This window comes from Rousettus aegyptiacus, unplaced genomic scaffold (genome assembly GCF_014176215.1).
Source record: "Rousettus aegyptiacus isolate mRouAeg1 unplaced genomic scaffold, mRouAeg1.p scaffold_m13_p_11, whole genome shotgun sequence".
Classification (NCBI taxonomy): domain Eukaryota; kingdom Metazoa; phylum Chordata; class Mammalia; order Chiroptera; family Pteropodidae; genus Rousettus; species Rousettus aegyptiacus.
Genome location: NW_023416286.1, coordinates 29,053,220 through 29,078,905, shown reverse-complemented (window position 1 = coordinate 29,078,905; position 25,686 = coordinate 29,053,220). Strand labels below are relative to the sequence as shown.

The 25,686-nt window shown below is 36.7% G+C and overlaps 1 protein-coding gene across 11 annotated transcripts in view; it reads left to right on the top strand.

Annotated features, from left to right (window-relative positions):
- TENM3 (teneurin transmembrane protein 3) overlaps positions 1–25,686 on the top strand; it is a 766,204-nt gene that overhangs the window by 684,361 nt on the left and 56,157 nt on the right. For 7 of the 11 annotated variants that reach the window (XM_036228685.1, XM_036228686.1, XM_036228684.1 and 4 more), the window contains 6 exons: positions 6,346–6,372; positions 7,915–7,935; positions 8,853–8,999; positions 21,019–21,235; positions 22,230–22,349; positions 22,911–23,172. In XM_036228685.1, coding sequence (XP_036084578.1) covers positions 6,346–6,372; positions 7,915–7,935; positions 8,853–8,999; positions 21,019–21,235; positions 22,230–22,349; positions 22,911–23,172 — 794 coding nt within the window. The remainder of the gene's footprint in view (positions 1–6,345; positions 6,373–7,914; positions 7,936–8,852; positions 9,000–21,018; positions 21,236–22,229; positions 22,350–22,910; positions 23,173–25,686) is intronic. The other 4 variants (XM_036228689.1, XM_036228690.1, XM_036228683.1 and 1 more) reach the window with 3 other exon arrangements.

Genomic DNA, 25,686 nt, shown 5'->3' with positions numbered 1-25,686 from the left:
TCCAAACCAAAGGATTTTGCTTGGGTAGGTATATGTAAGAGGTAATATATTTGTACAGATAATTTTTACACCAAATTTCCAAACTCTTGGATAAAATATGCAAACTTTCAGAAAGAATTTATTTGATGCAGGTTTTCAAAAATTATTGCCAATTTTAGAGCCGTAAAAGCTCCTTAAAGCACACAGGATGTGTACACACACATGCGCATGCTTGCACACACACACACAAACTGTTTTTCCTCCCTGACAACCTCACTTACTAGTTGTTAAAATTCAAATTAATTGGCTCGCTTAAATAAGATGAAATATATACTATGTTTTATCCTAATCTTAGAATGAGAATTCTATGGTGAGAACATTTTAAGGGGCCTGAGTAAATTGTTGTATGGTGTTTAAAATTATGTCAGTGTCATAAGTCTTTATGACAGGGTAATCAGTAATAAAACAGTGCAGTGTGCACCAATTAAAGAACATCAAATCAATGGGCTTGCAGCTTGCATGCTGATTTAGACAGTCACTGATTGGAATAAATAGATTTAATATGTACTTATTTGCAGACTGTAGCTTTTCTCTCATCCTACAGGAGCTGCTACATGAATAATCTAAGAATGATACCTATTTAGGATTTTAATGAGATACTAATGTGAATCATTTTTTAAAGTCTGTATTATAAAGTTGTATGAAGCACACAATGCTAAATAATAATTTGTCCTCGACTCCAAGGACTTTGCAGGAATCACCATAGTGAAGAATATCAATGTTTTATTATGTACTTATCTGATTGAATTACCCTCCTTTGAAGATGGGCCTCTAAGAGTGTATTGTAGTGATTAAACTGAAAAATATTTCCAGCATTCTAGATTATGCGTTATTTGCCTGTGTCTGGGCTATACCCAGGAGTCAACTCAGTAGCCCAGTAAAAATACCGCACAATTTAATATGTTCCAGCCAAGCACATTGTCAACAGCAGAAACAATGTGAATAGTTCATAACTGTATACATCAGCAACTATGTATACACAGTCAAAACAATTCGTATTTTTCCCTGTGGGCTGCCTAATGTATATATAACCACCAGGGGTTGCCTTTGTTTCTTCTCTATATTTTTAAGCATCAGTTTGACAGTAAAACGAAAGCAAATTTGGAATTAATGTTATTCTGTATAGACCTCCCAAATATCCCAGTTCCTCCCTAAAGCAGGCATAAATACTCCTTTGACCTCACTTTTAAATGAACATCCTTCTTTGAGACTACCACTCAGCAGATATTTCTTGTATACAACCTTTATGTATTTACTGAGCTACTTCTGTTCTTGGATTTTACAAACGAATTTTTTTTTCCTAATTTGGTTTAATTTTTCCCAATTTTAGCCCTAGTTTAAATATCTTCCCAATTGGTTTTCCAAACTATGGGCTTTTAGAACATGTTGCAGCAGTTCTTATAAAGCTTCCTTTAATCTGTATAAAGTATTCTCATTTATTAGGCTTTGACAACAAATTAATATTTCAAGTTAGTTTGGATTTTAACCTTACTTCCTGATTTCTCTATTTTTCAGTGTTAAATTAAAGATTTTCCACATTTTTTCATCTTAGTTTTTCATTTAAGTAAATTCATTGACCAATCTAAAAACAAATGATGCTTCTAGTCTATCTTACCTAGGCACATGGTTCTGGTTCTTCTGAGTTGTAAATATAGCTTATTTTTTAAGTATATGGTCTTTGGCCTCAGACTGCTGGATTGGAATTTTGACTTTGTCACTTGTTATCATTTTGACCTTGAGAAAGCTAATTAATTACCCATGCCTCAATTTCTCCATTTGTGAAATAAGGAAGATAATAATAGTACCTATTACCCTATAGGATGGTGAAAGTTAGGTCAGCTAATTCATGTAAAATGCTTAGCATAGTTTGCAGCACAATTTAACAGTCAGTAAATGGTAGTTATGATTAATACTACTGTATGTAGTTGGGATCAATGGATTGAGCAAGGGGAGAGGAGCAGATGGACGGAGAGAGGAAGGATGTTGTCAATGAGGCACTGCTTACATTGCTCATTTCTCACAAGGTAGCCTCTGTATTATTGAGAGAATTTCTTCAAAAGCTGCAAACACATGTAGGACATACTAGGACTGCCACCATCCTACTTTCAATCATTTTATTCAGCAGCTATTAAGCATCTCTAACGAGCCAGGTAATCAATACGATTAGCATGGCCATGGGGTTTTCATTTCCAACAGGGAAGATTTACACATTAGGTCCCTGTGTCTGTCTATTCTTAAAGCTATATATTTTCATGGAATCTCTTAAATGGCATTATCACAGCTAGTTCTCGATTTTTCTCTTCTTTTACATTTATCCTGGTGTTCATACTCCTAGATTTTGCCCATGAGAAGTATTCAGGGCAGAGAAAGGGAAATCAGAGAACTAGAGGAAATGGAGGAGGAAGGCTGCCCATAATTTTGCAACATAAGCAGATGAGGCAACAACATATAAGTCAAATTTCCAAAAAGTTGCTATTTCTCCCTAATTAGGGATTAAAACGGTACAAGACTACACATTAATCAAGGTCACTCCTAAGGGACATTAGAACCCAGGTCCATTAGTTAGGGGTACAGACGAGAGCAAGTCATTTCGTGTCCACCTCCACCCATCTTCCCCAAAATGCAAAGGGGAAAAATATGGTAAATACAGGCCCTGAAAAGAGAAAGAATTCTTTTTTAAAAAATAACACCTTAAGGGGAATATGTAAAAAGGATACAGTACAAGTCATTTGCTTTGGTGATAAGGGAGGTTTATGGGTTAATCATGTAATAAAAATATTTTGGATGAGCCGAACCTTTCTCTTGCATCTAAAATTTCACCGAGCCTTTGCCCTCCTGTACCGGCAGGTAGACCAAGAGCTCCAGTGCATGGGCTTGACACCTGAGCAGATGTTTCATTGCGTTGTGGGGATGACTTGTGTGTCTGAATGTATTTTGAAAGAGAGACAATTAAGGCCAAGAATTAGCCCTGGCGTTTAAAAAACACACATCCTGCCATTTAAGGTAGATCCACCTAGCATTTTTTCAAAGAAGCCACATGGAAGAAATTGAAAACTGGTAGTAATACCCTGTGGTTTGGGGGAAAGAAGTCGCCTTTTGAATTTATATTTGGTCAGGAACGATTGCAGAGTATTTCTACATCCTTTCATCAGTTCCTCCTATTAAAGAAAAAAAAAAATTTGTTTCTCTGTCTCCAAGAAGAGGCATGACATCGTGGTTAAGAGCAAGCCGCGGAGCCAGGCAGCCTGGATTGCTAGCCTACGACCTGGCACCAATTGCCTGTCTCTCCTCTCCTCAGTTTCTTCATCCATATTTACTGTATCACCTGTATTTACATCATAGAGCAGTGGTGAAGATTAACTGAGAGAGTCATATAAAACACTTAGGACAGAACTATCTGATACAACGTAAGCCTGTATCATTATCTTTGGGGATCAGAGTACTTCAGGTGTGTCCGCTGGATTATTCTGAACCCAGTCTGAACCAAGAGAAAAAGACCTGGGCCAGAGTTAGAAACTTGGAAATCATTACTGCATCGGCCAGGTGTTCATAATCTGCAAGTTATGGAACTAGAGCTCATGCAAGAGCTAAAATCATAGACAGCGCTTTGTGTTGGTGAGCATGTGTGCATTGCTTCTGGAGGGGGAATCCATAACTCTTACCACTTTTCTCAGAGATCTGAGACCCCAACAAGATTAAGAATCACTGTCTTAGAGGAAATACAGTAATACTCACCCTCTATGTTCCACATGGGTCTCCTTAAAAGATAAATAATTGAAACTCCAAGGAACATATTTTATGAATACAACATTTTACTGGAGAATAGTTTTTAAAGGGCTCCATTTTATATGTCTGGTACTCATTTTTATAAGAGTTTTCTTCTATAAAACAAATTTAAAACTTCTTAGTAGATCTAATAAGAATGACTCTTCAGTGTGAGAACACGCTTGTTAGTTTTCAGTCCTTTTTTGCAACTTAATGTTAATTTCAGCATTTGTTAGGCATATTAATTTTTAAATATACTGTATTTTTACGATTATTGTTCCTAATCGCTTCTTACAACATGCCTGCATTTTTCTGATTATTTCCTGTAGTGGCTTATATAATGATGTTTTTATTGTTGCAGTTACTATTTTTAATAATCGTTCGAACGTCATGTATCGACATTTCCCTTTAACATCTTCATTATTTAGAACCAGGCCTTTGTGGTATTGCCAGAAATTTTACTTTTCAAGGCCAAGATGTAGGTGCTAGTTTTTCCCTCTTTCTATCTTAAACTATCAGCCTCACAGTTCTCTCCTGTAATATAAAATGCAAATGACAAACCTTGGTATCTTTTTCTCAGTACGGATTTTTTTCTTATGGTTAGTTTTTAACTTTTTGCAAAACTTGTGTTTATTTTTAATATTTAAAGTGTTATGTAAATTTTAAGCTGCCATATATTTTAAATGTATTTTCTAATTTCAGCTTCACTTTCGACGTTCTTTTGACTCAGTGACAAACCTACCTTTACCTGTAATCAATCCACTGTTTTGTATAATTGATTGTTTGCTAAAATAATGGGATTAGCTAAATTAGAAATAATTTATTCCTACTTTAAAACTACTAATCCAGATCAGAATTAATTACATTCCCTGTTTTGGTTGTATTCATTGAAGTGGACCTGATGTGAAAGCAAAAGGCTTATTACTCTTCAGCTGTGATCGGTGTCATTAATTTTCATAATCTAAGAATTCCCTCAGAAACACTGCCCCGTCTGAATCTGAAACGCCAGGATTTTTTATGAGCTATTAATAAGGGGCTCTGCTAAATTGCATAATATATAGAAGGAATTAAGAAATTCTATGAATGATGTTATTCAATAATATGTTTTTATTTTAATGTTTGAAAACGGAATTATTTTTATTAAATTATAATTTTAGAGTAGTGCCTAAGACAATTTCTCCCTTACCTTAATCTCCCCTGTAATATATTGTCAATTAGCTCTGTTTATTTTTAAATGCAATTCAAAAACCTCTAATGGAATCCTGTGGCAAAGAGAAGAATCCTTTTATATGCACAGTACAGATGTGTCAAAACCACTTATGGTTTTGTTTACACACATGACAAAACTACGAGGCCTGAGTGGCTCAACTGAAAGTTACAGTTTAAATCTTTCTGCTAAGAGTTCTGCTATCACTTGCATATGTCAGTAATGAAAAATAATCAACATAAGCGTCTTTGAAAAGCAATTTTAGATCATTAAAGATGTATGAATTTCGACGAAGCAAGAAGAATTGAGGCTTATCGAGAAAATGTTAGGTCTCTGCATTGAGTGAAGGGAGGGAGGTATTTATGCCTCTGTTCAAGAGGAAAGGTTTAACCTAATTATCACCTCAGGAAAGATTAAATGGACAGGTACAGTGAAAGACTCAGTCTTAATCCTGACTGTTCCTGCAAAGCTTTTGTGAGAAAACAGAGCCTATTTCCTGTATGAATCCTAAAAAGAAATAGGATCTTAGAACAGTTCATATTTCCTGGTGGACTAGATACAGCATTGTCCCTGTGACGTGTCGTCAAGGGCTATTAGGTAATCATTTTCTACCGAACTTAAAAACGCTCTTTTCATAATATATTAAATTTTCTCCATTTACTAAAGGATTCTCAATTTCATTCTTTTTTCCTTTATTTCTTATTTATTAACCATCGAAGTTCGACAGTTGGTAAATATGCAAGTAACTCAAGAGAGAAGGTGAACGAAGCAGGATTTCTGTGAGTCTGCCTCTCAGGTTGAAGAAAGACGGCAGCAAAACATACATAAATGGTTCCTCCAGGGCTTGCAGGTTGTTGCCCTTTCTGCCGTTCCGCTGTGCAACTCTTAGGAAACTACTGTGTTAAAAACAAACTTTTGAAAAGTAGAATTATTTTCTTTTCTCCCCACTCCCCCGAAAGTTGGATAATTATAGACGTCAGAGCTCTAAATAGCCAAAATTCTTTAGCAATAAAGAATTGATTCCATTTGCTCTACTTAGCTAGTGACGTATTATCTCAACAAGGATCAGGGCGGGTGCGTTGTAAACAATCTGGGAAAGGTAGTGTTAGTGGACCTGCGTACAGTGCTCAGTGTGTCCTGGGGTCGTGACTACATTTGCTGAAACGTGAATATATTGCATTTTTAGAAGCCATGAAGTGCATCTCTGTCGTGTGATGTGAGTCTTATGTCAGCTGCAGCTATGCGATTTGCATGTAAATTCTGAAAATTTCCTTGTCCCATGTGACACTTCTGAAATGTCTGTCTGTTCTTTTTTTCCTTTTTAATTTCCCAAGCTCACTATTTGGATAAGATAGTTAAAGGTACTGTATACTCGCTCTTTGTTGACATATCTACATATATATCTATATAACCGTGTATTAGATTGCACTAGGTATGAAAATAGACTGTTTTTCATGCATACTTTGTAAATTATAAATCAGGCTTACATTATGTGAAATGCCTTGGATTTAAAGTATAGAGACTTAAATGTTTGTGTCTCATTTTTATAATTTTGGGTTATCACAGATTTCATTCCTATGTAAAAGGGCTTCACTGGAACCAAAAAACTGAAGATAACAGTACATTTGCTGTTTTTTGTTTATTATTTTTTGTTTTTAAGATCTTCATTGTTGGCAATTGAGCTAATGAGCTTAAACTCTAAATTAAAGAATCACAATTGTTCACTCTCTTATCACAGAATAAGAAATTGCCAATCTAAAGAAGATTCTGGTTAACATATGTTGAGAGAAATCTCATTTATCCTCATATAGTAACTTCACTGGCTTTTCCTAAATGTTTCAAAATACATGTAATATCATCATTTGTTTTGTTATTTTCTAAAATACTACAAAATACTATGCATTCTATAAAAAAAATGATAACAGTACTCAACAGAAAACAGCAGATCCTCATGTCTTCAGTTATTGTAGAAAGAGATGAAAATTTTTTTTTCAGAAAATTCCCTTTCCCTTTCTCTTCAGATTACCTATTTTCTATTCCTTGTTTGTGCTTTTCATTAGAATATGAAAATATTCATGGCAATATCCAGGCTTTCATATAATAACTTGTGTGTGCACGCAGTCAGCTGCTGCACCTCTTTGTCAGTGGGGCAATTAAATCTTTCTTTTTTCATTCAAATCAAAACAAAAATATCCATAAAGAAAATTCACCTTTTATGTATTGAATAATCTATAAATGTAGACAGAAACTGTCTGAAAGAAAAGAAGAAGCAAAATTAATCTCATTCTGACCTGATGGTATCCATAAGTATAATTTTATTATACCCTGCCACACGAGACTGTCAAAATTTTCTTCTTTCTGTTAACTCTAATCTTAAGAGACAAAACATCTCTTTGAGATATTTTCAAGTTTCTCAGTGGAGGAGGGGAAGCCAATATATGAAAAATTCTATTAATACAGACTTAAAATAAGCATCTTTAAACAGATTGTTCCCTTAAATTTTGTCACCAGAACAAGAGTAGCATTCTAATTATAAGAAGCTGTATAACAAACCCCAGTTGCTGTAGCATTATTGTTACCAATATACATTTTATACCAAATTATAAATAATTCTGTCCAAAGAGATCCGATTAATAGCCAATTATTCTTTCAGTTTTAGAGCATTTATATTCTTGTTTCTGTCAGTGTCATATCAAACTCATAGACAAGAACACCAGAATCTACCTAAGTGTCATCCTCATAAACAGATCATGTTGGCTGCATGCCAGATATCATCAGTAAGAAGTGGCAAAAATTGTTTTTTTTTTTCTTTAAATGTCATGTTAGACTGAAACAATTATAGATTTTGGATATATTAAATTATTTTAATTGTTTCCCAAATTTTCCCTCCTTGCCCATAAAAGCAGACAAGATAGGATATAAAGGTAACAGCATAAAAGCCTTAGGGAGATTGTCACAAAATATCACTCTTCGCTATCTGTCTTGAAGCACGTCACTACCGTGTTTTTGTTCAGTCTATCAATGTTTTATTGTGGTCCTTATGGTATTTCATTTTGTCCGTCCTAAGTAATCAAATATGCACAGCTATTACATTTAGTTGGAAATCCTGTCAGTCCTGTCCCATCCGTATGCAGCCTGAATCCTAATGTTTGTTAGAATAGATGCTAAGCTGCTTCACTATTTCCTGGGCTTTGCTTATTCTGTGACAAGGAATGTACTCTTGGCATAAAGTATAGTCATTGATGCTGGCCTATACTTTGTGCAATTATTTAATGCACTGTAATTTCACATGAATATACGGCAACTCTGAGGCCAGATAAAATTAATGTTCTGTTTTTAACATCATTCATATCCTCATACCCACTTTCATGCTTTTGAATATAGAGGGAATTTTTTAAAGCAACAAGGTGCTTTAAGAAGGTATGTCCTAAAGAGTGGCCAGTAATGATTACAACAGATTAAAAATCTATACCAGGGATTCTGAAATTATCTTGTTGAGGTGATTTTTCACACCATACAATCAACCGATCAACCTTGTTGCTTTGCTAAAGAAAAAAATTTAAGTTAATTTTGTCTGGCCTGAAGCTATTTAGTGGGTTGTTGCATATATTTCTGTCCTGCGCAGGTAAGTGGTGTCTCAAGGGTCAGGCCAATCAAAGATGCCACTTGGGTAAGAATTAGATTCCTTAGATAATGTTGCTGTTTCTATCCATGTGCAATTACAGTATTTGTGCTGTTTATAAAGGCCTGTTCCCACTCAGTGTCCCTTATCTGTTTATTTTAGGCACGAAAACTTTCAACACTCAAATCCCTTGTTTTCCTTCTTTGTTTCTTTCGACAGAGGGTTGTCCTGGCCTATGCAACAGCAATGGAAGATGTACGCTGGACCAAAACGGCTGGCATTGTGTTTGCCAGCCGGGGTGGAGAGGAGCAGGATGCGATGTGGCCATGGAGACTCTCTGCACAGATAGCAAGGACAATGAAGGAGGTAGGAAATGCCGAGCATGAGAACGAGTGCGTGCCAGAACGCAGGTTCACGCGGTGCAGCGAGGACAAGAGTTGTCTGTTGCCAAGAAAGAATTCGATCCCGTTAGGTTTGATGGATTGAAAGATGTATGAGTGCTTGATAGAATGATTTTGCTATTTTCCCTGAAACAAATGTGAGATCATTATCATTCAGGGAAAAAAAAGGTTAAACAAGCTACTGTATAATGTACATTGTCCTCTGTTTCTTTTCCTAATCTCCAGGTGACGATTGTCCTCGCCACGGTATTTAGGGCCCTGTGAGTCGGGAGCTCTAAAGCAGTATATTTTAATAACTAAACAATTCAAAAGATGCAAGGTATTTTCTAGGCTTTGCTGTTGAAAGGAATGGATGACAAAGTAAAACAGTAACAGAAACGGTCCCCTTGAAGCTGTACTTCCAGTGTCTTTTTATCCTTAACTTTACATCCTGTTAAAAAAAAAAAAGATTGTCATATTCCACCCAGTGTAAGCCCTGAGTTAAGAAATAATTATTTTCCCCATTATTCACATCCTCCATGCTACTGTATTTTAATTTCAAAGGATGAGAGCGAGAGTTGGCAGTGACTCCCCCAGTGATGGAGTAGTTGACCCGAGAGCTGCTCAGTTTGGCATGCCTTTAGGACTGTTTTTAGAAAGGGTTCAGCTCCCATCTGGGCCTCTGTGGTCACTCGCTCTGGCGGTAAGGATGTGTTTTCCTATCCCCTTCTTCATTCCCCCTGCTCTTTGGGGACTGTCCGTATGGACAGTCGAATGTTGGTCCAGAGTAAGGTTTGGGAGTCAGACCTTCACTCCAGCTCTTAGTACTTATGTGACCAATCTCTTCAAACTTCAATTGCTTCACCTGTAAAGTAGAAATACGAGAGGTTTTGAAAGGATTAAATGAGAGAATATGTGGACAGTATTTAGCATATTTCCAGGCATATTGTTTGTTGTATGTAGCAGTGATTATTATCCAATTTTCCTTTTTTTTTTTTTTTTGCTGTCAAAAGCAGTCACTTGACTACTTGCAATTCATAGAAGGTGGTCAGAGGTTGAACAGCATTTTCCTTTCTACATAGGGTGGACCTAATTGCTGTTCTCTAGGAGGCAGAGTGACCAGAATCAGTCCTCAACCTTCCCATTCCCCCAGCACACACACGCATGCACATACACACGCATACACGTGTGCATGCACACTCACACTTGCCACCTAAACCGAGTCATTCTCAAACCAAATGTTGTTTGTGTCTCATCTTCCTGAGCAGAAGCTGCAATTCTCCACTTTGGTTTCAAGCAGAGGCGTTCACTATTTTCCCTATTTTCTTTGAACCTGAACTATTAAGAAACTCAAGCCACAAATTCTGAGCTAAAGCCTCCTTTCCGTTGTGCTCCTGGTAGATTTAGGAGGTGCTTAGCCCTCACAGCTTTTCCTGCCTGATGGTACTTTGTGGTCCCCACTCCTGGTAACCTCACGCTGTATACAAACGGCGGCATCCATCCTCAGCCCAGATGGCAGCTTTCCTCATTACTGTCCCCTCAGAAGCCCCTGCCCCATTGTTTCTTGTTGCCGAGGGGGAAAGGAGAGCGTTGCTTCCTCCCAGAGCACAGATTTCAGAGTTTGTCTTCTAAAAGGGGATTACAGTGAGTAGGTTACAAGCTCTCAGAGGGAAGCAAACTGCAGGGCCCGGTCTGCGGAGATGCTGTGGAGTAATTTAGAAACTAATCAACTCTTCAGTATTGTTGTCAGCTAAGGAGATTTTTCCCTTTCCTCAAAATTTATCAGCTGTGAATTGGCCTCCTTCCCCTTTTGTTTATTCTTATTAGCATGGAACTGCACTATCTCTAGGCGTTCCTCTCCGAGGGGAAATCTGAGCCGATAGAAGACCTTCTGTGGTTTCTCTGCTTATCTCATATAATTTGTATTCCTGTCCCTAACTGAATTTTGTAGATCTTCTAAGAAGGAATCTCAGTGCCATCTTCGCTGTACCCTGGAATTGTAACCTAGGTGCCTTATAACCCGAATCAGGGGACTTCTTTGAACTTAGGTGTGGGCTACGTGTACAGAGACGATGTTTGCCACATCGAACCCCAAATCAAGACTCATAATCTGGCAACTAAGGACATCATTCTCTTTACATGAGGGCAATAGAACAGAATGTTTAATACAAGGACAATACCTGAAATACTGTGACATATGGTAACTGTACCATTATAGATCCATTGTCTAAATTAAGTTTGGTGTGAAAATGGTGAAATTGCCAGAAAGTAGCTAAGTAATTTGATTTAACACATTAAGTAACTGAGGAGGAAGAGAGGATTAAAAGGTTGATTTGGCCCTAATCTCAAATTAAACATGTGCCATATAAATAAATAGCTACTAATCTAGGCTGAGCAACTTTGTAGAACACAATCTTTGGACAAAACAAAAAACAAAAAAAAAAAAGGAAATTGCTTACTATTCCCAGAACTGAATAAGATATATAAAAAGTTTTTAGAAAGAACGGTTACATATGGAGAAATAGTTAAATATTTTTTCCTAGACCAAGCATCTTTCTTCCCCTATAAAACATGCTTTCCTTTACCAAATCCAGTTTCTACCCTCCCCACCCTTCACCCCCGCCGTTTCCACTGTCTAAGCCTAAAGATCCTCAAAATCTGGATTTTGCTAACTAGGTGTTCCTCTTTGCTCATAGATTCCTGCCTCCCCTTTGTGTCCCTGAAATGCAGCCTTAGAAGGGAATTCTTTATATGGAATAGGAGAAACAGTAAAGTAGATCGAAGGAACTTACTTTAGCCACTCTCTTAACACTTACACAGTCCTAAGAAGTAAACCTCTTGTCCAGCTGGGCCTTGTTTCTTAAGGGCTCAAATAAATAGCTGCTGTGTATGCAGGATCACTCTAGCTTTTCAGAACTAAAGGAGAGCTTTCCCCTCCAATAAAGGCCCTGACAATGACCTCTACTCTATATGGGCTCAACAAGGTGCCTCCCCCATCCACTTCAAACCTAGCCCCAGGTAACAGACAGAGGCTGTCGGAGCCACTTATTTGGACAAAGGCAGGCAATGGAATAGTAGATTTTTAAATCACACATTGGAAGTCAGAAACAAATGGTCACTGGACCAGATAATTGCAGATAACATCTCCCAATGGGCATGTAGACACTTTGGGAAGGACTACAAGATATCCTGTCATATCGAGACAGTTTTCAGAGCAAATGATCAACAGTACATCCCTAGAACTGGCTTATAAATATTTCGTCTTCAGCTCCATTTTCACCTACAAAGTCAGCCTCCCTCTAGATTGAGCCATTTCTTGTTCAGATCCCAGAACTTACTCTGATGGTGAACGAAGCACCAAGATCAGAGGAAAGACAGGTGAAGAGATGGGAACTGGTCCCCTGTGTGATTGGAGTGAGGTTTAAGACAGTGACCCTGTGCCACAGACTCTTTAGTTCTTTTGTACCTCGTTTGGTCACAGCCGTCAGAACGGAGGCCCGGTCTGTCTCGGCCCACTCAGAGGCTTTCACTTCTCCTCGACAAGGACATTTTTTCTATTCTCAAAGGTTCTCTTTGTTATTTTCACCAGGAAAGAGTCTTTGGTTGCAAAACTCCACTCAGATCATCTTAAGCTCTAAAAAAATAAATTATTAGCTTATATAACTGAAAATTTCAGAGATCATCCCATCTTGGTTTTCAAACAATGATAGCAGAAATCTGGGTGAATTCATTTGTCAACTCTGCTTTGTTCTGTGTTGCCACCATTCTCCGTCTCTCTCCTAAAATGACCAGGACCAGCCCTAAGTTTACTTTCCTCCAGCGAAACAACTCCAGTATGAGGAAGACATTTTTTTCTGTGGTTGCCTGAGGTCTAGACCTGGGGCTGACTCTCATCAATCTGAATTAGGTCACCTACCCAAAGGAAAACTGGAGTTCTGTCACCAGAAGAAAGTGGTATGGATGCTGGGTAGGCAGAAAAACAGATTTTACTATAGGAATATCAATAGCCGCCCATAGCATTTAGTATTAGTAAAACCAGACGGTATACTTGAATAATTATTTCATATGGCTTTATTACTTTCAGGTGAAATCTTCTATTCTCTTATCTCTTCCCTTTTCCCAGAATTACAGCCTTCTCACTTGAGAACCAGAAAACCAGTACATAACCTCTGAGGTGCTTTCCATGCCCCGGAGTGGCAAGTCAGCCATCCACTTCTCTCTCTATAGTTTTATATGTATCATTGCTTGTACCTAGCCTGCCTGATAAGAATCTCATTCAACAGGGGTTTCTCGACTTTAAATAGCTTCCCATATGGTGGTCCCACTATGCAAGTGTCAAAATGCAACAGCTTGCCAGAGACTATTTTTATAGAAACTTGACATACTTATTAACAAGATGATTTCTCCAAAATACATTATCTCTGGCAGTTGTTACCATGTTCCCATCTTTCTTCTCATTAGAGAGATCTAGTCGAAATTCCCTTTGACATCTTGCTTCCCTGACTGGTCCTCCAGGAATAGCCCCCTTGTGGGTGACTGCCTGAGGCATAGCACTCAAGGCCTTTCCTGAAGATTAGATCGTTGAGGGCACAAGACTGATTAAAGCCTTATACCAGACTTTGTGCAAGAATAATGGAATCCCAAAATATAAATCCTGCCAGGAATGCTATATCGTACTTGTAAGTAGATAGAGTTATTGTTGGTCCTTCAGACTTATGACTTTGTGGGGCTATGTCAAGAAGATGTACCTAAAACAGGCTTTTTCAGAAGTCTTTGGAGGCGATGATAGTAGAGGTAGAGAAGGAAGCACAATTCAGTTGAGGTTATTCGGAAATTAGAATGATAGAAACAGTAATGAGAGAATATGCAAATGGAAGGTTCGAACTGCAAGAAAGAGTAAGAGTGCACAAGAGATAAAACGGAGGAACAAGAAAAATGAATGAAATTGTAGTGTAAGTATCAGAATGAGTAGGATGAATGTAGAAGCCATCTAAGTTTGGAGACTACAAAGTGAAAATAAGGACATATTTGAAAATAGATTTTTTTTTAAGTTCTAGAAGGAGAATGAGACTACTATGTTCTCCAAAAAACAGATTTAAAAATAAAAATTCAATAAATAAAATGAGAGTAACAGAACTGGGAAGAGAGAGGGAAAATTATTAGGAAGGAAGAAGGAGAAGGAGGGAGAAAAGAAGGAAGGGAGTGAGGGAGGAAAGGAGAGAGGAAGAGAGGAAGGGAAAATTACAAGAGACCATATGTACTTCCCCAAAAGAATTCAGATATCAGAACCTAAAGCAGCACTCAGAGTCGCAGAGCATCAAAATGTATTTTGCTGGTAGAGATGATTTGGGGAGTGGGAGGAATTACTATGATTTTAAAAGACCCTACTGGATCCGACTTCAGGAAGGAGGGTCAGGTTAGTCTGAAGCCTTTTGCTATTCACAGAATTTTTAGAACATAGTCAGTTCCATTCTAGGAAAAAGAAATCCAGCTTGTGCTCTCAGAGACAAAGGACCCCATGAGCTTCCCAATAGTACACAAGGAACGTGGGATTTTAGCACTTTTTCGAATGAGTTTTAGAAGTGGTGCAAAATCAGAGCCACACAGGCTAGGACTAAAAATAAACCAAGCTTCATATGTAGAAATGGGCCTTGCAGATCACCTCTTTAGACACTGGTCTCCTTGTTACATGTAGTTCTATGGTAAGAGCCTCTGAGTTGGTGGTAAGGGTTGTTACTAGCCATAATACACAGATTTTACTTTCTCATTGTCATGAGTTAACCACTGTCAGCAACTTGGTAAGCATACTTCTACTCTTTCAATGGATTTATATGCACATTTATGTTTTTAAATTTAAATGGGATAGGTACTGATCTAAATTTGATTCTGCCAGAGAGTATCTTAGAGATTTTTTTCATTCCAATACATACAGGTCTATCGTGTTCTTTATAATAGAAACACGGCTGTACTAATTAATTTTACCACTACTACATTAATAACAACTTAGTTGGTTTTTTTTTTATTTTTTTGCTCTTAGTATGAAGACAAATCTGTAGTGAATCTGTGTCTGTGTATATGTATATCTGCATATAAATTTTTGTGCAAATGTACAAATATCTCTTCTGGATGGATTTTTAGAAGTGAAATTGCTGAGTTAAGGGGTACTTTAATTTTTAATTTTGATAGTTACTGCCAACTTGCCTTGTAAGTAGGTTTTACACTCTACACTTCATCAGTATGAGTGTTTATTTCCCTCTGTTCATAGTCTGTACATAATCATTGTACATAAACAAAATTGTCCAACAAAATGAAAAATATGAATTTTGTCTGACAACTGAAAACGACTCCATTTTTATTGTTTTAATTTGCATTTCCCTAATTACTAGTTAGATCGATGATCTTTATATATGTTTCTTGACCATTTCTATTTCTTATTTTGGTAACTGCTTGTTTGTATTTCTCTTGCCTATTTCTTCCAGTTGAGTTGCTTGCCTTTTCCTTTTTAATTTTTAGGATTTCATTGTTTATTCCACTTATTCTTTATTAGGTGTGCTGCAGATGTTTTACCCCAAATTTTTACTTATCTTTTAAGTTTATTTACGTTGTCTTTTGTCATACAGAGATTCTCAGTTGATATGAGATAAATGTTCATAATGTTTCATTAATGAATTCTGAGTCTTGATAAATAAGTAGAGCCTTTCCTTTTGTAAGATTATACATAGAATCTCATATAATTTCTTCTAATACTTTTTTATAATTTTGTGGATTGCTTAATGTCTAGTTAATCAAGAACATTTTAAAATATCTATTGGAGTAAAAAAGAAAGAAGAATCCAAGGAATCACATATTATCTAAGGGTAGGAAAAGGGTAGGAAAGAAAGCCAGTAGGTGTCTCTAATATGCTTTTTATTTTGACCTGTTTAAATCTCACAGTCCCTAGGAGCTGAATGCATTCTTTTTTTTCACTCAACAACTATATTGTATGTCAACTTGGTACCAAGAAGTACACTAGTTGCTGGAGATACAACAATAAACTAAATGATCCCTCATCTTCGTGAGACCATTGCCTGAGCCGATTGTGAAAGGGAGCGGGGGTGGTATGGGGAGTAAGAGGGGGTTAGAGGTCTCCAGGCAGAGGAAATGATAATCACAAAAGGTCTCATTAGGCACATTAAGGAGTTCCAACTACTTGGAAGGCAGCAAGGATCAAGTAAAGGAAGTATTTTAGTTAAAGAAATGAAATAGTAATCAAATTTGATTTATGCAAAGATTACTCTGACTAAAATGTAGAGAATGACTAGTTGGGACAAAATTAGAACTTAGGAAACCAAGCTATTGCTGAGATTTTGTCAAGAGGTGACCATGTTGGCCTGATGCAGAGTTTCAGTGAAATGAAGAGAAATAGACTGATTCAAGAGATATCTGGGGTGAAGAAAAGAAGGAACTCGTAATTGATTAGGCGCAGAGAAAAAGGAAGGGAGAAGAGGAGGAAAGGACGATAGCAGGTTTCTGCTTCGAAAACCTGGTGGGGCGGATGGTGGAACCATTCATCGATATAGGCAGTATAGAAGCAGCAGCGTGTTTAGAGAAGATTGCATATGTTGTATTTTAAACACGTTAAGTATTTGTTGCCTGTGTGGCATCTGAGTGGAAATATCTAGAGGGCAGTTTGTGGATTTGGAGTTCAGGAGAATGGTCACCCTGCAATCACTAGATGTGAACGTAGAGACTAAAGCCATCAAGAAAGCTGGTAGAGACAAAGCAAGAAGATACAGAAAACCAAACATGATCTCAATAATAAATTAATTTCAAGCACATTACAGAATGATAACTTAAAAGAGGAAGGAAAGGTATGCCTGTATACTTTAGGATTTTGAAGTCCACAGATAAAACATTACATCAGAATTTCTACCTCTACTTCTAGCTTGGAATGGAGAGAGGGCCTTCCAAATACTTTAGGGAAGGGGGGGGGGGTGGGAATTAATTATCTTTTGAGTAAAAAAGAAAATGCACTAAAAGGAAATTTATGACTTTTTATCTAGTCCATAAATCAAGGTTTGAAAAACAAATTCAAGTATCCATAGCTGTGTGAAAGAAAGAAGTAAGAGTTTTGACAAGCAGATCAAAGCCAGCCTGGAGGATTAACCTAGGAAAAAACTTGGACTCGGGAGTTTTAATAATCTGGCAAAATGTGCCTTGTTTAAATTTGCCAGAAAAAAAAAAAAATACCAAGAACGATATAAAGAACACAAGAAAGTAGAGCAGGGTGGAAACTTTAAAGCAAGACCAGAGGGTGATAACCCTTGGGCCCAAACGTGGTTTTGTAAATAAAATTTTATTGGAACACACTCACACCCTTTCATTTACATATCATTTAGGGCTGGGCTGCTTTAATGCTATAAAGGTAGAGTCTAACAGTTGCAACAGAGACTCTATGGCCCACAAAGCCTAAAAATTTATTATCTGGCCCTTTACAAAATAAGTTTGCCAACCACTGTTAAAGTCCAGTGAAAGCCTAAGAAAGATGAGAACATGTTTAAAAATGAGAACTGTAGCAGTGGTATTAAGGATTGAGTAAAAACATAAACTATATTATCTATGTTATATCAAAGAACCTTACATTGCAAAGCTTAAACTAAGGAAAGGCTCTTAATTGATAATTAACATTATTATTCAGTGTTTGAATATTTTTGATTTTCTTGAGATTTTTTATAATTAATCTTATTAGATATGGCTTCTATGCCAATATAAATTTAAGCTGACCTCATATTCCTGAAACTAGAGTGGAATCTCGATGATTTTGAGAAGCTATTCCACAAAGACAATTTTGCTACAGTATACATATGGGCAAGTGGGTAATCAACTTACTAGATAGCCCTAGCCATATAAGTACAGACAAAGAATGAAAAATGTTTTCTCAAGTTATAGGAAGCCAGATTCATAACCATCCGTCACTTGCTTGGGCAAGTTACTGATAAACTCTGCAGAAAAATAACAAACAGTGTGTCCCTGCATCTTGGCTGTTGAAAATGAGATTTTTTTTCTCTGATTGATGTTAGCAGAGAGGCTTGTAAAAATGCATTTCCAACTGATTAGTTCAGAAGGTGTCAATCTCATGCAGTTTTATGACCTGCAGACTACATGCCAGATGTACATTTTCTTTTTATAAACTAACAAAGATGAATGACTAAATTCGAGTATTCCTCTTTGGCAACTGTACCAAATACTGCCTAAAGGAAGAACAGTAGGAGTATCCTGGGGGTGAGAAGCTGGTAAAGGAGCATTTAACCCTTAATTTACCAGATAAGTGGAGAGAAAACATAATACAGTATTTGGAAGTACTTTCTTTACTGCATAGTGTCTACTTATGTAAAAGAATAAATATCAGGGGAAAACATGTAAGAATATAAATATTTGTGTTAGATTCCTCTCCCAAGCACATGTAAACCCATTCTAAATTCATGAAGTAAAAAATCTCAAATATAACATAAAACACATATTAAGATTTCTCGTAAAGTTTCAACATATAATCATGAATTGTTACTGAAAGGGTTTTATTTTTTAATTTTTTTTTTTTTCAAAGCCAGAAATGACATCGGGGCGATAATTCAATAGTCTACTACTTTAAAAATGAGTCTTAATAGCTGTGCTTCTATTTTTCAGAAAGTTGGAGAAAAATATATACGCTATTGCATTATTATAATATAGCCTCATGAAAAATAAGCCTATAGCATAGTTTCATCTTTCTTTCACTAGAAATATTGAGAAATATTTAGACATTTTTCATCTCCTTGGCCTTTTGGCTAAGAAAGTAATACTTTGATAAAGTCACGTGAAATTTCAAAGCTCAGTTTCATTTGATTTTCTTAAAACATGATTTTAAATTTTTGTCAAAGGAATAATATACAGTTTCAAACAATTAACAACACATTTTTTGAAAGTATAACAGACATATATATGAAAATCTAACTATCATAAGGAAACAATATGTAATAAATCTGCCTAGCAGAAAGTCTGACTCATACATTTTCATGTGTATAGAAATTGTGGTAACAAAAATAATTAAAATATTAATGTAAAAAGAGTCCAACATATAAATTTAATTCAAGTTTCATTTATTAACCTTTTCTTTCAACTGCAAGAAAAATAGTAAGAAGATTCTTTTTTAGTTACTCTCTGTAGGTGAACTGAGTCTCTTTCAGTTTCAAGTGACAGAAAACCGCACCCAAATTAGTGTAAGGAAGAAGGCAGCACTTTTACTTCTAGAACTGAAAGGCCCAGGACAGTCAAGGGCAGCTTCATGCAAAAACCCGAAGATGTCACTATGACTGTTGTTTTTAATCTCTAGCTCTTGACTCTGCTTCCTCTGGGATGACTCCATCCCTAGTCAGGTTCTCCCACAGCAGCAGCAACCTGGTTGCAGCAACCCAGACTCCCGCCAAGCTAGGGAGGCGGGGAGCTCTTTTCAGAGAGCGCCTGAAATTCACTCTGGTTAGTCAAGTTAGGTCCCATGTACATTTCTGAACCAAACATGAAAGGAAAATCTATACCTGGACTGAGAGCTAGAAAGCTGTGGACACTCAAATGAGAACTTAGAGCTGTTGCCCAATAAAGGAGAGATAGATTTTGGGAGAAATCAAAAGTGTTCACTACATTTTTCTTCGGGTGGGCAAAACTACTTACGGACGCTGAGCCAGGACCCCTCGTCTCTGTTTCTCACCTCACCTGTGTTGTTGTTGACCTGCTTCTAATTCAATTTAGTCTATTTTCTTTTGTCTTAATTTGCTGTCAGATAATGAAGAGACAATCGTGCTTATATTCTATTAATAAGAATAGCCTAAAGCAAAAAGAAAAAAGAAAATAGCTAGTGTAGTTTTTAAAAATTAGAAGTTATTTAAAAACACTTGTGTAAATCAAATATATTGGTCAGGTAGATGTTTTTAGCTGAGTTTGCCATAATAAGGTTACACTAAAACCTGATACTTAGGTTTGGCGATTTTAAAACTATTTTGTCATTTCTCCCAAAAGTGATTAAAGTCCTCAGAAACCAACGTTTTTATTAATCTATACTGAGAAATGTAATTGGCAAGCAGATGAAAATTCATGTATCAACTGGTCAGTGATAAAGGACTTTAAATGTCCTCAAACCATCATAACCTTACACTGTCATCCACTAATGGGTTGCTTTACATATTTTAAACAAGATACTTACATGGGCCATTGAATGTGGCTTCCTTTATGTTCCTGGAGAAGGCGCTGGCAAAGTCTAGCCATTACTCTTTTTATGTCACCAACACTGTAGGCCAATTTTTTGTGATAGGTGTCTTACTATGGCTTACTTACATTTGCCACCTTTTAAATTAATGCCTCCATCTTAGGGAGGCACACTAGGGGCTAAGGCTCCTGTTTAAAATTTGAGAAATGCCTTACTTTTATTTGGAACACACTTTTACCTTCCTCGGAGAGTGATTTCCTTAAAAGGTGGTCAGCTAAACTCACCCGTTTTGTGTTTATTTGCACTTGCTTCATTTCACAGACTGTTATTTTCTGACCCTTTCCCAAATTTTAGAACTTCACCCCATGACGTTCCCTATCCATTTACCGTGTACACTTCCCATGTTAACTTCTAGTGCCTTTTCTCTAAAATATAGAAGTCTTGAGTAATTATTACTTAAAACTAATCCATATTACTTCACCCTATGAATAAACTGTTCTGATCAGTAATTTTTTATTTATTACTCGGAATCAACATTCTCTGATTCTTTTCAGCCATCTCCAGTCCTAACATTTACTCTATATAAAAGCAGCTGCAAGTATTTTGTTTGTATTTTTTATCTCTTTCCAAAATGTATAACTCATAGGAATTACTCTCAGATAGGGGCAGGGGGGCGGGCTGGGGAGACAGATCATTCTATATGAAAAAAAAACAACCAACAAACAAAACACATTCCGCATCATGGCATAGAAAAGGGAATTCTCTTACTGGTTTACATTTCTCTCTACAGATGGACTCGTTGACTGCATGGATCCTGATTGCTGTTTACAGAGTTCTTGCCAAAATCAGCCCTACTGCCGTGGATTGCCTGACCCTCAGGACATCATTAGCCAAAGCTTACAATCACCGTCTCAGCAAGCTGCCAAATCCTTCTATGATCGAATCAATTTTCTTATAGGATCTGAGAGCACCCACGTTATACCTGGAGAAAGTCCTTTCAATAAGAGGTTAATGCATCTTTTTCTTATATAGATTCTTAGTGATACCAACAGTTACGTACACTTTACATAGAATGCTGATGACTGTGAATTTGAGCAAAGTGCTTTTTCTTAATGCAGTTTTCCCTCTTTCTGCAAATTCTTCACCAAACTTCTCATTTCAAGCATTTTTGACACAGTTCACATACTTTGTCAATTTCAGTACCTGCGACATAACAGGACATCCCATTAAGGAGTCAGTAAATCTTCATTTAACTAGTTAGCACAGTTGGAAGTGTTTCAAAAGAAGCAATGAAAAGACCCCAAAAGGCAAAACAGAAGTGTACTTTTTTTTAGCTGAGCTCACTAAATAATATAAATTATGAATTAATGTAATGGAACTGCTAACGGCATGGCAGTAAGATTGCATAAGCTGTTTGACTGGTGCTTTACAGAGCAGTAATGACCTGAAAATAAACCAGTAAGTGAAAGCAGGTGTCTTGTGTCTCACTGAGCAAAGAAGATGATTTACGCTAGAACTCCTGGGTCTGCAGTAATTTCACAGCATTAATGCAGTTAGACCCAGCAGTTGATTAAAAGTTGTTGCACAAATGTTCCTGATTGCCCCCTTAAATCTTATACTTCTTGGTCCCTACAGATTTACGGATTGCCTCAGAATTAATTGGAAAGTATACTTTTCTTCATGTAAGCACCAGACATATGACTTATGGAAAAAAGCAGTTTATAATTTTAAAAATTCATCTCTAAATTATTGGTTTGGATAACTCTCGAAAAACCAGATTGCAACAATTTAAAACCCAGGGTAAACACTAGGCATTTAGAGAATGTGAATTGCACTGAATTAAAAGAAACATTGTCTTGGGAATATTTCAGGTCTGGTTTTTGTGAATAATGATTGCGTATGATACTGTTATTTTATCCCAAGGTTGAATTATCTCTAAATCATGATAATGTTGGCCTGAGAAGACAAATGTTCGTTCTAATTCTTCTACTTTTCCCACAGCCTTGCATCCGTCATCAGAGGCCAAGTACTAACGGCTGATGGAACTCCACTTATTGGAGTAAATGTCTCATTTTTCCATTACCCGGAATATGGATATACTATTACCCGCCAGGATGGAATGTGAGTCCCAGGACACTGTCTCGGTTTAAAGTATTTTAAGTTTAAGAACTAGACATGCTTATATCACCCAGTATGTTTTATTGCCCCTTGTAATATAGAACTATAACAACCTGTAGACTCTAGAAATCTGCGACAATACATGTGGCGGAAATTTATTCATGTAGTTCTTTAAAAGTTTATTTCATTTTCTAAGGCGTGATAATAGTGTCGCGGTTTTGTAGGAGAATGTTCTTTGTCTTAGAAGATCCTTGTTGAAATATTAAGGGATGGCGTTTCATAATATCTACAACTTAAGCTCAAATGGTTCTAAAAAAGTAGGTAGGTAGATAATAAGAAGGCAAATTGGGAAAATGTTAATAAATTGATAAATGTAAGTAAAGTGTATATGGGTGTTCATTGGGTAATTCTTTTAATATTCCTGTAGATCTGAAACTACTTCATATAAAAGTTGGGAGAAAAAGTTGATTTTCTTTGTAAAGCATATTAATTTAAGGAGGTTAAGTTAATTCGGGAGTTCTATGGGATCCAGACAATTCACCAAGTATATCTTGTTTCTCTTAGGTTTGACTTGGTGGCAAATGGTGGGGCTTCTCTGACTTTGGTATTTGAACGATCCCCATTCCTCACCCAGTATCACACTGTGTGGATTCCCTGGAATGTCTTTTATGTGATGGATACCCTAGTCATGAAGAAAGAAGAGAATGACATTCCCAGCTGTGATCTGAGTGGATTTGTGAGGCCAAATCCTATCATTGTGTCATCGCCTTTATCCACCTTCTTCAGATCTTCTCCTGAAGACAGTCCCATTATTCCTGAAACACAGGTAAAATGTTCTAGCAGCCAGTACTTTTAAATAAACCATTTTCAGATCATGTGGTTTCCAAAGAACCTTTTAAGAGGATTACAGAATTCCAGTGCTATCCTAAATCATTCTATAGAATGAAATACAGACTGTGGGGTGTGTGTGCATGTGTGCTAGAATCAGTATTGATACAGTAGGCTATCTAGTTATATCTTAAAGATCTATTCAAAATACTTTTTCTTCAGGCTACATCTATATATATTTATTGTTCATAGCCAAATGGAAAAACAGCTTAAACTCAACAGCTAGGAATGTCTTTGCTCCATTTATTCATGCATTGGAAAAAGTTTTTAGTGCCAATAATGTACCTGGCTGACTTTGATCAAAATGCATGGTCATTACTCTGAATAACTTACCATTTAATTATTATTTTATGTTAAAAATGTTTTAGAAAAGATGATTTTTGACAGACAATGTTCATTAATTTTCCCAAGATCTTATTATTTGTAAAGTGGTATCATGTCTTAAGCTCTAATAATTTGTAATTCATAAAGCTTTATTCTCCACAGGAGAAAAAAAAACCATACTTTTCTTTAAAACAACCATACTTTCCCCATTTGCTTGATCTACTGAAATATCTGGGAATCATTTTCTTTCTTATGTATTTCTAATTAGAAATAACTTTTAGATCTTAAAGGCAGAACATCAGGTACAATAATAATGGACTTCATTCACGAATGCTAAGTAAAAATGCATGGTATTTAAAATACAACAGTGCATAGCAGCTTTGTCACATTCATTTTTCAAATATTTAACCAGGCACTGTGATAATGGAACAAAGCAGTAAGCCACTCAGATGAAGTACCTGCTCTCAACTAATAGGGAAAGAGAAACATCGAATATATGGATATACATCAGACTGTGAATAAGACTTATTTTTTAAAAATAAAGTAGAGTAAAATAGAGGGAGGCGAAAATTTACAAAGTGTAGTTAGGGAAAATGTCTTTGATAACATGCTATTTCAGCAGAAACTTTAAGAGAGTGAAAGAATAGACCTTAAAAATAGAAGGGCATTCCAAGCAGAGCAGAGAGCAAGTTCAAGAAGAGAAGAGCGTGCTTCGTTTGTTCGAGATATGGCAAAGAGGCCAGCAGGCGTGGCTGGCGTGAAGGTCGTGGTGCACCAATCACAGATCATTGAAGACCATGGCAAGGATAAGAACTTCTTACTTCGAGTCATTGGAAGCTGTTGGAATTTTTACGCAGAGCAGTAGCAGTTAATGGTTTCCTTCTGAAAAGGATCAATGTAGTTCTGGAGCTGAGAATATTCTATATTGGGCAAGACTTGAAACAAGGAGACCAGTCAGGAGGCAATCTCAGTAGTCCACAGAAGAAAAGGGGCTTAGGGTCGAAGTGGTAAGCAGTGACCGTGAACGATGGAGTCCAGAGAAGAGGTTGGGTGGAAGTAAAGATGTAAATTTGGGAGTCACCAGCTTTAGAGATATACTTAAAGCATAGGAAGAGATCTCCCAGGAGGGAGTGAGGGAGTACAGCTAGAGACTAGAGGTAGTGAGTCAAGAGGTCTGGAATAACAAAATATGGAGAACACTCACAGGAAAATATGATGCAGAAGAAAAATTTCCTGCATAACAGTCAAGTACACTGTGAGCTGAAGCTTTAAGAAATTCATTGAAATCTTATTCAAATTAATACTTCCTCCCCAGAGTCCATCTTGTAGTAACTCTGAATGCCTTTATCAGTCCTAAAATAGACTTAACCTAGAGCACTGCCTGTCTATAGGTAACAAATTTCTAGCAAACCAGGTCATTGAAATGGGTTTCAAATAGTCAGCAGTTCCAGAAATCCTTGGAAGTTTTTTCCCATTTCGTTACATAGGCAGCAGACATTTAGTAAAAATTTACTAAGAGCTTATCATGTACAAGATCCTCTGCTAGGATTAAAAGAATAATAAGACATGGATCTTGCGATTATAAATGAGATAGAGATTTGAATGAAGAACTGTGGAAGTTCATAAGAGAGGTCAATCTCTAAAGAAGCCAAAGAAAGCTTCACTGAAGAGGTTGGCCTTGAGAGGGGAGGAAAGATATTCCAGACCGAAGGAAATGTGTGAGCAACAGTGCGGTGGTAAAAACAACAATGATTTGTAAAACTGGTGAACAATTTAAATGTAGGACATATGAGGGGAAAGATTGGGGCCAGGTTATGAATGGCCCTGAAATACCATTCAGTGGAGACCTTGAATTCTTTAGGAGAACAAGAAGTTTTTTCAGCATTTCTCTAAAACCAGCTTGTAACAAAATACGTTACTGATAGAAGGGAACAGATCAGTGAACAGACTGCTGTTCATCGTATTTCCATCCATATCCAGCTCTCGGATGGGGAGGGCCCAACAGTAACAATTGTAGTAGAAATGAAGAAGAAGGAACACATTTGACAAAGATTTGGAAGTTAAAATTGACAGAATGTAGCTTCTAACTGAACGTTTAATGGGGTCATTTAATGGGCTTACAGACCAT